The sequence below is a fragment of the Schistocerca cancellata genome, chromosome 4, assembly GCF_023864275.1.
Source record: "Schistocerca cancellata isolate TAMUIC-IGC-003103 chromosome 4, iqSchCanc2.1, whole genome shotgun sequence".
Lineage (NCBI taxonomy): Eukaryota > Metazoa > Arthropoda > Insecta > Orthoptera > Acrididae > Schistocerca > Schistocerca cancellata.
This window is the reverse complement of record NC_064629.1, coordinates 65,479,282-65,495,759: the sequence shown is the minus strand read 5'-3', so window position 1 is coordinate 65,495,759 and position 16,478 is coordinate 65,479,282. Positions and strand designations below refer to the sequence as shown.

The following is a 16,478-nucleotide window of genomic DNA, read 5'->3' as shown; positions in this document are numbered from 1 at the left end:
AAAATAACTCTATATACAGGGTGTTTCAAAAATGATCGGTATATTTGAAACGGCAATAAAAACTAAACGAGCAGCGATAGAAATACACCGTTTGTTGCAATATGCTTGGGACAACAGTACATTTTCAGGCGGACAAACTTTCGAAATTACAGTAGTTACAATTTTCAACAACAGATGGCGGTGCAAGTGATGTGAAAGATATAGAAGACAACGCAGTCTGTGGGTGCGCCATTCTGTACGTCGTCTTTCTGCTGTAAGCGTGTGCTGTTCACAACGTGCAAGTGTGCTGTGGACAACATGGTTTATTCCTTAGAACAGAGGATTTTTCTGGTGTTGGAATTCCACCGCCTAGAACACAGAGTTGTTGCAACAAGACGAAGTTTTCAACGGAGGTTTAATGTAACCAAAGGACCGAAAAGCGATACAATAAAGGATCAGTTTGAACAATTTCAACGGACTGGGAACGTGACGGATGAACGTGCTGGAAAGGTAGGGCGACCGCGTACGGCAACCACAGAGGGCAACGCACAGCTAGTGCAGCAGGTGGTCCAACAGCGGCCTCGGGTTTCCGTTCGCCGTGTTGCAGCTGCGGTCCAAATGACGCCAACGTCCACGTATCGTCTCATGCGCCAGAGTTTACACCTCTATCCATACGAAATTCAAACGCGGCAACCCCTCAGCGCCGCTACCATTGCTGCACGAGAGACATTCGCTAACGATATAGTGCACAGGATTGACGACGGCGATATGCATGTGGGCAGCATTTGGTTTACTGACGAAGCTTATTTTTACCTGCACGGCTTCGTCAATAAACAGAACTGGCGCATATGGGGAACCGAAAAGCCCCATGTTGCAGTCCCATCGTCCCTGCATCCTCAAAACGTACTGGTCTGGGCCGCCATTTCTTCCAAAGGAATCATTGGCCCATTTTTCAGATCCGAAACGATTACTGCATCTCGCTATCTGGACATTCTTCGTGAATTTGTGGCGGTACAAACTGCCTTAGACGACACTGCGAACACCTCGTGGTTTATGCAAGATGGTGCCCGGCCACATCGCACGGCCGACGTCTTTAATTTCCTGAATGAATATTTCAATGATCGTGTGATTGCTTTGGGCTATCCGAAACATACAGGAGGCGGCGTGGATTGGCCTCCCTATTCGCCAGACATGAACCCCTGTGACTTCTTTCTGTGGGGACACGTGAAAGACCAGGTGTACCGCCAGAATCCAGAAACAATTGAACAGCTGAAGCAGTACATCTCATCTGCATGTGAAGCCATTCCGCCAGACACGTTGTCAAAGGTTTCGGGTAATTTCATTCAGAGACTACGCCATATTATTGCTACGCATGGTGGATATGTGGAAAATATCGTACTATAGAGTTTCCCAGACCGCAGCGCCATCTGTTGTTGACAATTGTAACTACTGTAATTTCGAAAGTTTGTCTGCCTGAAAATGTACTGTTGTCCCCAGCATATTGCAACAAACGGTGTATTTCTATCGCTGCTCGTTTAGTTTGTATTGCCGTTTCAAATATACCGGTCATTTTTGAAACACCCTGTATGTAGTAAAATAATTTATTTTCTGTTATCAAATAAAAGCAACCTTCTACAGCTGATACTCATTAAATACTATAACGTTCATCTTCAGACTGAATAAAAGTCAGTCTCCTGTTTGTAGGGCAGCGGTGGCGGAGGGGAGGAATCTAGAAAGATAGTTACCGATATAGTTCATGAGAGTAAAGTGAAGCTGTTCCTCTGAGTAGATAAAATATTTCATCTGTAGTATACAACTCGAGAACACAAAAGCACACAAGTTACGCAGTACACCTACACAGTACTGAATGTAGATAGTTATCGTATATATGATTACAGTGTTACCAAACTGATTTTCTTTGACGTCTATGTTCTACCGAAAAAATACATGGGGAAAGATTTTGTTAGCAACATTTTTGTATGGAATGAATCGTGCTGTGACGTACGAGTGCAGGAATGTTGCTTCAGCCCGAATACACTGATGAGCCAAAACATTACGACCAACTGCTTAATAGTTTGTATGTCCGTCTTTGGAACGAAATACATCTCTGATTCTGCGCACCAGGGATCCGACAGTTTGTTGGTAGGTTTGTGCAGATATGTGACATTATATGTCTACGCATTGGTCTTGTCATTCGCGTAAATAACGGGCCGCTTACTTGCGTACGCGGTGATAAGACCCGATAGCGGCCCATGTGGGTTCCATACGATTTACATCAGGCGAATTTGGTCGCGGAGACACCAACGTGGGTGCCATATAATGCTCATCCCGGCGCGCTTCACGTTTCAAGCCGTCGTTCACCTCGATGGCGGCGTTTGTGGAGACGAACATCGACCTAGTGTAGCAAATATGTGATCCATCCGAAGAGCGGATACGTTTCAAATGACCGACGGTCGAATTCCGATGGTCTCGTACCCTCTGCAATCGTAATTGACGATGTCATTGGGTCAACATGTGAACACGTAGGGGTGGTCTGCTGCGGAGCTCCATGTCCAACAACGAACGATGAACTCTCCGAAACACTTGCGTGTGACCCAGCACTGTGCTCTTTCGACAGAGATGCCACAGCTCACCAACTTTCCTACTTGACAGAGCAGGCGAGCCTCCGAACGCCACGTTCTGAAAAGACTCGTGGACGTCCGACCATTGAGTGCCTAGTGGTAGGCACTGTCCTGCCTCATTCCGTAGACGCTCACAACAGTAGCACGTGAAGATTCGACCAGCTTCGCCGTTTCCGAGATACTCGTTCACAGGCTCTGCGTAACAATAATCTGCCCTTTGTCAAAGTCGCTCATCTCAATGAACTTCCCCATTTACAGCTTATATCTTCGCTAGGGTGATCTCCCGTCCGTGTCTCCTCCTCTTACGTACTTTTGTTACCGCCTCACGTGCTCGCACCGCCACCGAGTCAATGTCGCGGTGGGCAGTCGTGATAATGTTTTGGATTATCTGTGTGTGTTTTTGTAAGTTCCTGTTTCTAACACTATTCAGAGAACAGTAGTGTGGAAGGCAATGTGGTGTGTGCAGGCGGAGCGCCGGGACGGTACCTGACCTGGGCGTTCAGCTTGACGTGTTCGACGAGCAGCGAGAGAGCGACGAGGCGCAGGCCCTGCAGGGGCCGCACGGGGTCGACCTCAACTCGCATCTCGACGTCTTCTACGCCATACTCAGACAGGTAATGTCTCGCAAGCTATTTGCACCGAATTTTAAAATCAAATTGATATTACCTACCCGTTTTCCGGATGTGATATAGTAGTTACTGTCTGCGGAGATATGCTTTCAACAAAATCGCGTTGAGTCGTTGGGCGAGGCGTCTGGCATCATCGCAACAAGGTTGCCTAAACCTGTCCGATCTCTCGCGTGCCGGCCGGCGGTACACAGCTGTGTCTCCAGCAATGTTGGAAGGTGCGAACACTGTCGTTCGAGGTAATCGACAGATCACAATCAAACACCTCACGACTCAACTGGACGTCTTTGTGTTGGTGTCGTTGACACATTCGTCCACCAACTGGGGTACTCAAAGGTGTATGGGATCACGGGGTCCCGGGTTCGATTCCCGGCCGGGTTGGGGGTTTTCTCTGCCCGGGGACTGGGTGTTTCTGTTGTCCTCATCATTTCATCATCCTCATCATCATCATTCGTGACAGTGGCTCGATTGGACTGTGGAAAAAAATTGGATTGTGAAAAAATTGGGACTTTGTACGGGCGCTAATGACCGCGCGGTTGAGCTAACCACAAACCAAATACCATCACAGGTGTATGTGGGCTGAGTTCCTCGCTACCTAACCGAAGACCATAAAGAGTAACGAAGTCTCATCTGTGCGGAATTGCTTTCGCGTTACGAGGCTGATCGTGAAAAATTTTTTTCGTACACAGTCACAGGTGATGAAACATTAGTTCATGACTTCGAACCGGAAACAAAACGTCAATCCACGGAGTGGCGCTATACCCCTTATACTCTGAAGAGAAAGATCAAAGCCTCACCCTCAGCCGTTAAAGTAATGGTGACGGTCTTCTGGCGCTCTGAAGGCGTTATTCTGTTTCCCTCAGGAAATTGGAGAAACGACTTTAGCGTGTTCGTCGCAGCAAAGTTCCAAATAAACTTCTCTTTCTTCGTGACAACGCAAGGCCTCACACAAGTCTGACTCACAGAATTTCTCTGTACTATTCTTCTTCATCCACCCTACAACCCGGATCTTGCACCTTCCGACTTCCATCTGTTTGGCTTAATGAAGAATGCACGCTGGGGGAAGCAGTACGTAGATGATGGGGAGGTTGTTGATGCAGCAAGTCGCTGGCTCCGTCGTCGACCAATAGAGTAGCAGCATGCGGGAGTACAGGCTATCCCAGTAAGGTGGCGTAACGCCTTCGCATTGGACGGAGGTTATGTTGGCAAATAGGGATTTGTAGCCAGAAGAGTGGGGAATATCATAGAGTACTGGAAATAAATAAATGAATAAAACCAACCTGCTTTCAGAAAAAATGTGTTGCATTACTTATTGCACGCCCCTCGTATTTTCATCCAACCATTTTAATAGTAGCTGATAGAATTCAACTACGCGTATCAAAAAACAATGCTCTTATCATCAGGTTTTTGCCATCAAAGGACCTTATAAAGAGGCTGCGCTTAGGAGCTTAGTACAGAGGCACTCAATGCGCCAGTGAGTAAGCAGGATAGAGAGACAGAATTGAAAATTATTAAGAAAATAACTGTTAAAAATGGTTAGAATACAGATATCATTAACAAATTACTGCGAAATAATAATAATAATAATAAAAGAAACAAGGAAGAAAGTGAAGAAAAAATGAGTTTCTCACTATTCTATGTTACGGAGGTCTCACAGAAGATAGTGAACATTATTAAGCCCAACGGCTTCGAAGCAGCGAGTATACAATACACATCCTATGAAGCAATATTTGTTAAACATTTTCGAACAAATACAAAGAACACAAAGACATTTTCAGATTGCGGAATTTCGACAAGTCAGCGGTAGCCAATCACCTGTATGAGACAGGTATAGGAGAAAGCCTGGAAATCCTACACATGGAAAAGACAGGAATAAAACTCAATTTCCTAGAAGAATTATAAATAGCCATTAACGAGAAGAAATTCAACAACGTTCTTTCTGTCCAAATGAATAACAAATGACCGAGATTTTTAACAGATTTTTACATTTATTTCGTTGCAGCTGAATAGTTGTAAGAATTTAGTAGTCCGCGGAAGTAATAGCTAGAGTTTGAACAAATAAAGTCTTTGGAAAATGAACACAAGCTGCACATACAGATTGGCAGCTAAGGTGTAACAGCTCACAACTACCTCCGGACACCAGCAGAAGCGTCAAGTGGACACTTTCGATAACCACAGCTGAAAAACAGATCATGGCTAGTTACGCGGCTGCGGTGTGTGAAGTGGACGACTTTTATGTAATACGAGAACCCATAGTCCGACGTGTTTTTTTTTATTTAATGAACTCCACAAATTGATGGTGAGAGCATTCTCTCTCGAAACGTGTAATTCCTTCTGGAATGGTTCCTGGGGTGTTTGGTCGCACAACGTCATGGGCGAACTCAGTGGAGTTTTGAAGAAAGGAACTCAGTGGAGTGGCAAGTATGACCTTCAATATATCTTGGAGTCAAGCTGGAGTGGGGAGACAAGCGACAAAGCGCTCCCTTCAGAGGCAGGTTACCGGGTTCGACTCCCGCTCAAACGCAAAATTTAATTTTGCCACAACTGATCAACGCAGCCAACAGTCTATCAAGTGTAGAAATATTTCGTGTTAATAAGTTAATTTACTGTCAGTCGTATATCTACATAATTTGGACTTTGATGGATGCATTTCTTTAAAAGAAATTGCTTGACAGATAGTTACAATATTTTAAACTGAATTAGAGAATTCATTCAAGGTACCCAATCCATAAGTCAAAATTATACGGAAGGTACAGGAACCAAAAATGAATATTTTTGTATAAGTAAATGAACATTTCTATTGGAATCGAGTCTTGAATGAGTGATGCTTGTGAATCACGTGTTTGTAGACTGCCTATACTTACTTCATAACAACAACTGTCTGTCGCATCGACTTTGAAAAGTAATACACAGTCGCGTATATGTGTCCAAGGTGCTAATTCTCGTTTGCATGCCAACACTGATTGTCAAAGAAGGGTCATTACTCTTTACAACATTGTTCGCACAGTACAATTTGATAGAAAATAGTCTCATCTGAGACACTTTCGGTTATACTTATAGATTTTGGTGTTTTATTACACCACCTTCAGCCCTCGAAATACAGTGAATATACTTATGTCATAATTGTAAAAATGTGTTATCAAGGTATCTGTAGGTACTCTTAAAACTGATCATACATTACACAAATTACACATGGCTATTTACAGTGTTCCACTCATTTCGCCTAAGCTTGATTGCTCTTACCTCTTAATACATGTGCGTCGTAGGCTGTCAGATTTAAGTGCAATATAAATAAAAATTATGTACTATAGACACTATCCATAGCTCCTTTCTTTTGTTAGGGTTTTAACACATTGTTAGTCGCACATACATACGAAAACTAAAACTGGGTTTGGGTTAATGATATTATTATACGATCAGTTTTTAGAGTAACTGTAGATACCTTGATACTGCATTTTGTACAGTCATGACAAAGGCATTTTACTGTATTCAGGGGTCTAAATATGGTGTAATGAAACACCGAAATCTGTGCAAAAATAAGACTGCTACATAAAAGGTGTATATACGGAGACATACCCGTGATGTCCACACTGGTACAGGGTGTTTCAAAAATGACCGGTATATTTGAAACGGCAATAAAAACTAAACGAGGAGCGATAGAAATACACCGTTTGTTGCAATATGCTTGGGACAACAGTACATTTTCAGGCAGACAAACTTTCGAAATTACAGTAGTTACAATTGTCAACAACAGATGGCACTGCGGTCTGGGAAACTCTATAGTACGATATTTTCCACATATCCACCATGCGTAGCAATAATATGGCGTAGTCTCTGAATGAAATTACCCGAAACCTTTGACAACGTGTCTGGCGGAATGGCTTCACATGCAGATGAGATGTACTGCTTCAGCTGTTCAATTGTTTCTGGATTCTGGCGGTACACCTGGTCTTTCACGTGTCCCCACAGAAAGAAGTCACAGGGGTTCATGTCTGGCGAATAGGGAGGCCAATCCACGCCGCCTCCTGTATGTTTCGGATAGCCCAAAGCAATCACACGATCATCGAAATATTCATTCAGGAAATTAAAGACGTCGGCCGTGCGATGTGGAAGGGCACCATCTTGCATAAACCACGAGGTGTTCGCAGTGTCGTCTAAGGCAGTTTGTACCGCCACAAATTCACGAAGAATGTCCAGATAGCGTGATGCAGTAATCGTTTCGGATCTGAAAAATGGGCCAATGATTCCTTTGGAAGAAATGGCGGCCCAGACCAGTACTTTTTGAGGATGCAGGGACGATGGGACTGCAACATGGGGCTTTTCGGTTCCCCATATGCGCCAGTTCTGTTTATTGACGAAGCCGTCCAGGTAAAAATAAGCTTCGTCAGTAAATCAAATGCTGCCCACATGCATATCGCCATCAGGGTTGCCGCGTTTGAATTTTGTATGGATAGAGGTGTAAACTCTGGCGCATGAGACGATACGTGGACGTTGGCGTCATTTGGACCGCAGCTGTAACATGGCGAACGGAAACCCGAGGCCGCTGTTGGATCACCTGCTGCACTAGCTGCGCGTTGCGCTCTGTGGTTGCTGTACGCGGTCGCCCTACCTTTCCAGCACGTTCATCCGTCACGTTCCCAGTCCGTTTTCAAACAGATCCTTCATTGTATCGCTTTTCGGTCCTTTGATTACATTAAACCTCCGTTGAAAACTTCGTCTTGTTGCAACAACACTGTGTTCTAGGCGGTGGAATTCCAACACCAGAAAAATCCTCTATTCTAAGGAATAAACCATGTTGTCCTCAGCACACTTGCACGTTGTGAACAGCACACGCTTACAGCAGAAAGACGACGTACAGAATGGCGCACCCACAGACTGCGTTGTCTTCTATATCTTTCACATCACTTGCACCGCCATCTGTTGTTGAAAATTGTAACTACTGTAATTTCGAAAGTTTGTCCGCCTGAAAATGTACTGTTGTCCCAAGCATATTGCAACAAACGGTGTATTTCTATCGCTGCTCGTTTAGTTTTTATTGCCGTTTCAAATATACCGGTCATTTTTGAAACACCCTGTAAGAACACAGTGTTGATGAGTGGCAACTTCATAAACAACGTGTGCAGGCAGTGACTTCAAATGCCTTTGTTCTGTCAATGGATTTTTCCAGCAGGTCTGAAACTCATAGAGTTTGTATTGTTCACGGATGATACGTCTCTCAACTGTGGTAGTTGGAAAAGCACCGCAATAGCCACGCTCGTCACGGATCGCAGGAAAAGTTTCTCTACTAACTTGTGGAGTGGAATTGTACAAGATCAGACCTTGCACGCTACGATCATGTTTGAACAGTATATATTGGTTTCGAGATATGCTGCAGAGTTGTTGGAGACTGTACCGTTTCTTACCAGCAAGGGGACGTTGCATTGTTTCATTTCAATATTAATATCTGTGAGCAGCATAGCACCGGGTACTTTCATGGTTCGATTGAAAAAGAATGACCTGCCCCGCGGCTAGCGCGATTGCCGGCTCTCATTCCTGTGTGATTACATGAAGTATTTGATACATTAAAGCGTCGTAAAAACTGAAGAAGAGGTTTTGTAGTCACCCAGCCGCCTCTCACAGAGTGCAACAGAAAATAAGGATATTTGAGAGACTGTGGCAAACTTATTACGCTCCGCTGCAATACGTACATTAAGACTCACAGCCGTCACTTTGAACAATTTCTATGAGCTTACGTAGTTTATATAACTGTGTTATGTTAATAAAAACTAAATATTCATTTCCGAGCATTAGTTCCTTATTTTCAAGTATTCAGTTTAGTATCCTCTCTCATTTGTATAAATTAGCACCTAAGAGCTTGGGACACCTTATATACACTGTCACAACGTTTTCTACACAGAACAATCCGAATGAATCCAACTCGGAGTAAATGTAAAACAGTGTGCTGCCCGTAGGCGATTAGGACTCCAATGAGATGCGTACATGCAAACAAGCGGCGCCACCTTCTCACCGATCGGAAACGACAGTGTTACCTCAAGCTCAGTCATTCGAACCCTAAACATTAAACTTTAGAGTTTATACTACATCGTGTAAGCGGCTGTTGGTGCATGTATTTGATCAGCTACATTGTGTTTACTATTATAAACGTTTGTGAAGTAAAATTCAACGGTAAAACTATGCCTATAGTTGTCAATAGCGTTGCACGGGGCAGTAGTTGTTCCCGACGCCTCTGTCAGTTGTCAAACGTCGTCTGAGCGCAACGTATTTCACAGTCTGTCCCACATTCTTGCAGCCACAACACGATAAATGTACTTTACTTTTGAGTCGTTACGATGTAGCAAACTTCAATACTCACAGGCTGCGCGTGTACACTCATGTTCAGAAAGAAAACAGAACACGTTGATCGACTAGAGGTAGGTCGGTCATATTCACAAGACATGTACATTAGTATGTTCTGCAGAAATTAGTAACATTTGAGCCATGTCGGCCATCGGGTTGAAGGTAATGTGCCTACGGCTCTCGTTGTCGCTGTAAACAGAAGGTAATGGGTCAGTGCGACTTGAGTACACATGCAGGATGCCTCGCGAACCGTACTATCAAATCAGTGAGTTTGAAAGAGGGCGCATTATTGGCATGAGAGAATGTGATGCATCCATCCGGCTCTGAGCACTATGGGACTTAACATCTGAGGTCATCAGTCCCCTAGAACTTAGAACTACTTAAACCTGACTAACCTAAGGACATCACACACATACATGCCGAAGGCAGGATTCGAACCTGCGACCGTAGCAGTCGCGCGGTGCCTGACTGGTGCGCCTAGAACCGCTCGGCCACCGCGGCCGGCATCCATCCGGGAAACTACTGCTCCTGTGGGGCGAAGTGTTTCGGCAGTGCAATGGGTGTGTGCAGAATGGTTCACGGAAGGCCGTAGAACACTACGAGGTGGGTCAAGTCGCACCACCCAGATCAACCGCCGAAAAGATCTACACCTCACGCCTCATACGACTGGCATTGTGGCACTGATCTGCGTCTTCCTCGGCTCTGGCGCAACAGTGGAACAGATTAACACATCGTATACTATCAGGGGTGACAGTCCATCACCGTTTATTACGGCATGGGTTAGTGCGCGTCGTGCACTTCTCCGCATATCTTTGACAAATGTGCAGAAACAAACTAGACGGCAATGGTGTTGAAACGGCGTCAGTAGGGACATACGTGGCGTCAGATACTGTTTTCGAACGAATCCAAGTTCTGTTTGTTTGAAAATGATGGCCGCATTTTGGCTCGCCGCAGACAGAGATAGTGACATCACAGTGACTGCTTCGCACCAGACATTCAGCGCCAATTCAAGGCCTTGCGGTGTGGCGTGCTGTTGTATACAACCGCAAATCTCAGTTGGTGAGTGTCCAGTGCACCGTGACCAGTGTGACCTAGGAGAATGACGTCCTTTGACCCGCAGCCATACCCTCTCTAGCCGGCCGGAGTGGCCGTGCGAATCTAGGCGCTACAGTCTGGAACCGAGGGACCGCTACGGTCGCAGGTTCGAATCCTGCCTCGGGCATGGATGTATTTCATGTCCTTAGGTTAGTTAGGTTTAATTAGTTGTAAGTTCTAGGCGACTGATGACCTGAGAAGTTAAGTCGCATAGTGCTTAGAGCCATTTGAACCATACCCTTTCTGCACAACACCCCTAACGCCATTTTTCAGCAAGACACTGCACGACCACACGTTGCTGCACGAACACGTGCCTTCGTGGTGTCACAGGTTGTCAGCCTCTTGCCCTGTCCCGCGAATTTATCAGACTTGTCGCCAATCGAAAATGTGTGTGATATGGTGAAACGACAGGTGTGGCTCTGTGGCCCAGTGCCAAACACCACAGATGAACTTTGGAACCAGGTGAATGCAGCATGGATGGCTGTACAACGGCACGCCATTCGCACCTAATACGCGTCGATGTCAACACCCATGGAACAAGTTATCGGGACCCATGGCGGATCCTGTGCCTACTAGGCAACAGGAAACATGCTGAACCGAGGTGACTGATATGCTAATCATGTCCGCAGAACATGTCCTCTGAATATGAACGTCTTTTCTCTAGTCGTTCAAGGTGTTCTGTTTTTTTCTGAAAAATAAGTATTCGGCCATTGCTTACGACGTACGGGACAACGACAGCGTCTACAATATACGTTTATACGTGTCTTATCAGAATACCACTAAGTTTAATCGTACTAGACCAGGCAGAAAGAGACAGGGTGCAAATTTTCGCGGACAGTGACCTGTGGCCTACGGAAGGGTACCAAGAATATTACATTATAATGGCTCTGAGCACTATGGGACTTAACATCTGTGGTCATCAGTCCCCTAGAACTTAGAACTACTTAAACCTAACTAACCTAAGGACAACACACACATCCATGCCCGAGGCAGGATTCGAACCTGCGACCGTAGCAGTCGAGCGGTTCCGGACTGAGCGCCTAGAACCGCTAGACCACCGCGGCCGGCGACATTATAAGAGAACTGTAACGTAATACGGAAGGAAAGAACTTAGCACAAGTCACTATAGCGACAGAGCGATTCAAAAAAGCACTCTACATCTACATCTACATACATGCTCCGCAAGCCACCTGACGGTGTGTGGCGGAGAGTACTTTGAGTACCTCTATCGGTTCTCCCTTCTGTTCCAGTCTCGTATTGTTCGTGGAAAGAAAGATTGTCGGTATGCCTCTGTGTGGGCTCTAATCTCTCTGATTTTATCCTCATGGTCTCTTCGCGAGATATACGTAGGAAGGAGCAATATACTGCTTGACTCCTCGGTGAAGGTATGTTCTCGAAACTTCAACAAAAGCCCTTACCGAGCTACTAAGCGTCTCTCCTGCAGAGTCTTCCACTGGAGTTTATCTGTCATCTCCGTAACGCTTTCACGATTACTAAATGATGCTGTAACGAAGCGCGCTGCTCTCCGTTGGATCTTCTCTACATCTTCTATCAACCCTATCTGGTACGGATCTCACTCCGGTGAGCAATATTCAAGCAGTGGGCGAACAAGTGTACTGTAACCTACTTCCTTTGTTTTCGGATTGCATTTCCTTAGGATTCTTCCAATGAATCTCAGACTGGCATCTGCTTTACCGACTATCAACTTTATATAATCATTCCATTTTAAATCACTCCTAATGCGTACTCCCAGATAATTTATTGCTATGCTATATTGTAGCTAAATGATAAAGGATCTTTCTTTCTATGTATTCGCAGCACATTACACTTGTCTACATTGAGATGCAATTGCCATTCCCTGCACCATGCGTCAATTCGTTGCAGATCCTCCTGCATTTCAGTACAATTTTCTATTGTTACAACCTCTCGATATACTACAGCATCATCCGCAAAAAGCCTCAGTGAACTTCCGATGTCATCCACAAGGTCATTTATGTATATTGTGAATAGCAACGGTCCTATGACACTCCCCTGCGGCACACCTGAAATCACTCTTACTTCGGAAGAGTTCTCTCCATTGAGAATGACATGCTGCATCCTGTTATCTAGGAACTCCTCAATCCAATCACACAATTGGTCTGATAGTCCATATGTTCTTACTTTGTTCATTAAACGACTGTGGGGAACTGTATCGAACGCCTTGCGGAAGTCAAGAAACACGGCATCTACCTGTGAACCCGTGTCTAGGGCCCTCTGAGTCTCGTGGACGAATAGCGCGAGCTAGGTTTCACACGATCGTCTTTTTCGAAATCCATGCTGATTCCTACAGAGTAGATTTCTAGTCTCCATAAAAGTCATTATACTGGAACATAATACGTGTTCCAAAATTCTACAACTGATAGACGTTAGAGTTATAGGTCTGTCTATAGTCCTGCACATCTGTTCTACGTCCTTTCTTGAAAACGGGGAATGACCTGTGCCCTTTTCCAATCCTTTGGAACGCTACGCTCTTCTAGACACCTACGGTACACCGCTGCAAGAAGGGGAGCAAGTTCCTCCGCGTACTCTGTGTAAAATCGAACTGGTATCCCATCAGGACCAGCGGGCTTTCCTCTTTTGAGCGATTTTAATTGTTTTTCTGTCCCTCTGTCATCTATTTCGATACCTACCGTTTTGTCATCTGTGCGACAATCTAGAGAAGGAACTACAGTGCAGTCTTCCTCTGTGAAACAGCTTTGGAAAAAGACATTTAGTATTTCGGCCTTTAGTCTGTCATCCTCTGTTTCAGTACCATTTTGGTCACAGAGTGTCTGGACATTTTGTTTTGATCCACTTCCCACTTTGACATAAGACCAAAATTTCTTAGGATTTTCTGCCAAGTCAGTACACAGAACTTTACTTTCGAACTCATTGAACGCCTCTCGCATAGCCCTCCTCACACGTAATTTTTGTTTGTCTGCAAGGCTTTGGCTATGTTTATGTTTGCTGTGAAGTTCCCTTTGCTTCCGCAGCAGTTTTCTAACTCGGTTGTTGTACCACGGTGGCTCTTTTCCATCTCTTTCGATCTTGCTTGGCACATACTCATGTAATGCATGTTGTACGATGGTTTTGAACTTTGTCCGCTGATCCTCAACACTATGTGATTACTGAGGGACGAAGACAAGATGAAAAGTCGAAGGAAGAAATGGAAGAGCAGCAGTCTGAGTTGCTTGGGAAAAAAGTTAAAAGAAAGTGCAAAGAGGCTGCTTCAGAATGAATGAAACACACAAAAAATGAGAAATGATAGTCGTAGGAATAATTTACTTGGCGTACAGGAAGAGTACACATGTTTTTAACTAAGTAAGAAGTAAAACTGTTACCTTGCGGGATTCAGATGGGAATCTCTTTTAAGCGCAGAAGAAAAGGCATTAGCTAGAAGGAGTCCGATGGGGCAGAGCTTTCCTGAAGCACGTATTGCAGAGCATGAGGAAGAGGTCAATATGGAAAAAATAGACGATCTAGTAATTTGATTTGTGCCAAGATATGTCAGGAAGAAATCAAATTACTTCATCGACGTCTAATATGGTTGGGACATGTCAGGCGCATGAATCCTGAACGGATACCGAAACAGCTGCTGTACGGCGAACTTCAGGAAGGTGTGAGGCCAGTGGGACGACCGCATCTTCGTTTCAAGGATGTCTGCAAGAGAGACCTAACCGAGACCAGAATCAATCCAAGTCGCTGGGAAAGCATTGCAGATGACCGTGTCAAGTGGCGAGTAACTGTGCGCAACGGCGTCAAGCTCTCAGAGGACGAACGCACACAGGAACAAATCAGGGAGAGGACAAAGCGAAGAGACAGAGTGGCTTCTGTTCGAAGTCCCTCAAATTTCACATGTCCAAACTGCAGTAGGGACTGCCACTCTCGAGTGGGACTTTTTAGCCACAGCAGACGCTGCAGACTCTAAACCAAGCATGCTACACCATCATCCCTCAAGGATGGACGGATGCCATTATGCCAGGAAGAGCCAAGAAAGCCTACAGAGTTTTGGGCGGTAAATAAACTAAAAAGTGTTTTGATTATGATCAAACATCTGTAAACAGGATACTTATCACCAGATTTCCAAAGATGTAGTTTCATCACATTACTGAAAGAGTGAAACTATCAGACGATCGGTTTAACATATCACGTTCGTAAGCAACTGACTAGAATAATACATAGCAGAACAGAAGAGGTACCACAGAACATTTTTATTTCCACTGTCAATGCTTTTCGAAATAAATTAATAAAACTTTTTCATCATGACCAGGAAGTATTCAGGATTCACACTCATAATAGTGGAAGTACCAAAACCTATCAGAATAATTTTTTTACATTTAAAATCTCTTCATTTTTTCACTAACTTTTGGATGCACATGTTGATGTAGGTACAGTTTTATCTGTAAAAGAGATTCTTCGATGAATTTTGCAGAGCACACAAAGCATACTTGCAGGTGTTTCAAATTCTAGAATTTATTTAATTGATAAAAAGATGAATGAGCACCCTCATTTTAAACTTCGTGTTTAGAAAAAACTCAATTTGGAGTTAATTATCTCGATTACTACCACATTTTTAATATGGAAAGTTCTAGAGTTTTTCATTAAGGAGTTTGTGTTTTAAAAGATATTAAGTTTGAAAGTAATAGGACTTTTACTTTGGGTTTTGTAAGTACCTATGTACACAAATTTGTGTTTGTGGAAAATGTCTGTTGAAGTTTCTGCTTGTATTTGGCTTTCTTTAAGAACTGTCCATCACCATAAGTTTTGTGTCGTCTCGTTGTCACTGTAGGCTTGTACCGTGGGAAGCAAGGAGAGGATATTGTTTGGTGGCCCGTATCCTCTACTATAACACAAACTCGCACTAGTATTAATTGGGTTCTTCATTCATAAGAATGAGAAACCGACTTAACTCAAGGTAGTCCAGGTGTTGTGGTACGAGTTCTCAGTAATAGACCACGTTAGCCTCAATGCTGGTGAAGCACAAGTCCGCTATGTGCTGCCTGCGATGATGATGATGATGTTTGGTTTGTGGGGCGCTCAACTGCGTGGTTATCAGCGCCCGTACAATTACCCAATCTTTGCTCAGTCCAATTTCGCCACTTTCCTGGATGATGATGAAATGATGAGGACAACACAAACACCCAGTCATCTCGAGGCAGGTGAAAATCCCTGACCCCGCCGGGAATCGAACCCGGGACCCCGTGCTCGGGAAGCGAGAACGCTACCGCGAGACCACGAGCGGCGGACTGCTGCCTGCGACTGTAAGTGACTGGGCTGCCAGCGATGTCTCGATGCCAGACTGTCTGGGCCCTCTGGTCCGCAGCGGCGATCTAAATACTGTCAGCCGAGAGGGCGCTGGCGGCGCGTTTCCTGCTCGTCTGTCTTTCGCCTCTATCGATCTTCTCGCAACCTCGTTGCCGCCTGGTGTGCTGGCGCCAACTTATGCTAGCACAATAAGCAGGTTCTTTTTCACTCTCTGTATAAGTTTTCTTTCTTTTCACATTCCTATGATGCACTCTTCTTGATTTTGTCACCTCCAAAAATGGTTTATCTGCTTTCACTACACACTCTCTATCGGATACAAAGCTTTCGTGCAGTTCACTCTGGGCTTTATTCCTGTTTTCTCTAAAACATATCTCCTGCTTTGCACACCATCATTAAAACATGAAACTTTATCTTCAACTTCTATAGCAAGTGTATTACTTGCCACCGTTGAAACCTGCGGCGGGTGGTTGTATAAAGCCGCGTGAAATCGACGGAAGGATTCACTAGTGGCTTTCAAAGTTCTAGCAGCAGTCCAGAT

At 44.6% G+C, this 16,478-nt stretch overlaps 1 protein-coding gene across 1 annotated transcript in view; it reads left to right on the top strand.

Annotated features, from left to right (window-relative positions):
* Positions 1-16,478, top strand: part of LOC126183342 (uncharacterized) — a 907,422-nt gene that overhangs the window by 744,719 nt on the left and 146,225 nt on the right. Inside the window, exon 6 of the mRNA XM_049925224.1 lies at positions 3,067-3,214. Within this exon, the coding sequence (XP_049781181.1) occupies positions 3,067-3,214 (148 nt within the window). The remainder of the gene's footprint in view (positions 1-3,066; positions 3,215-16,478) is intronic.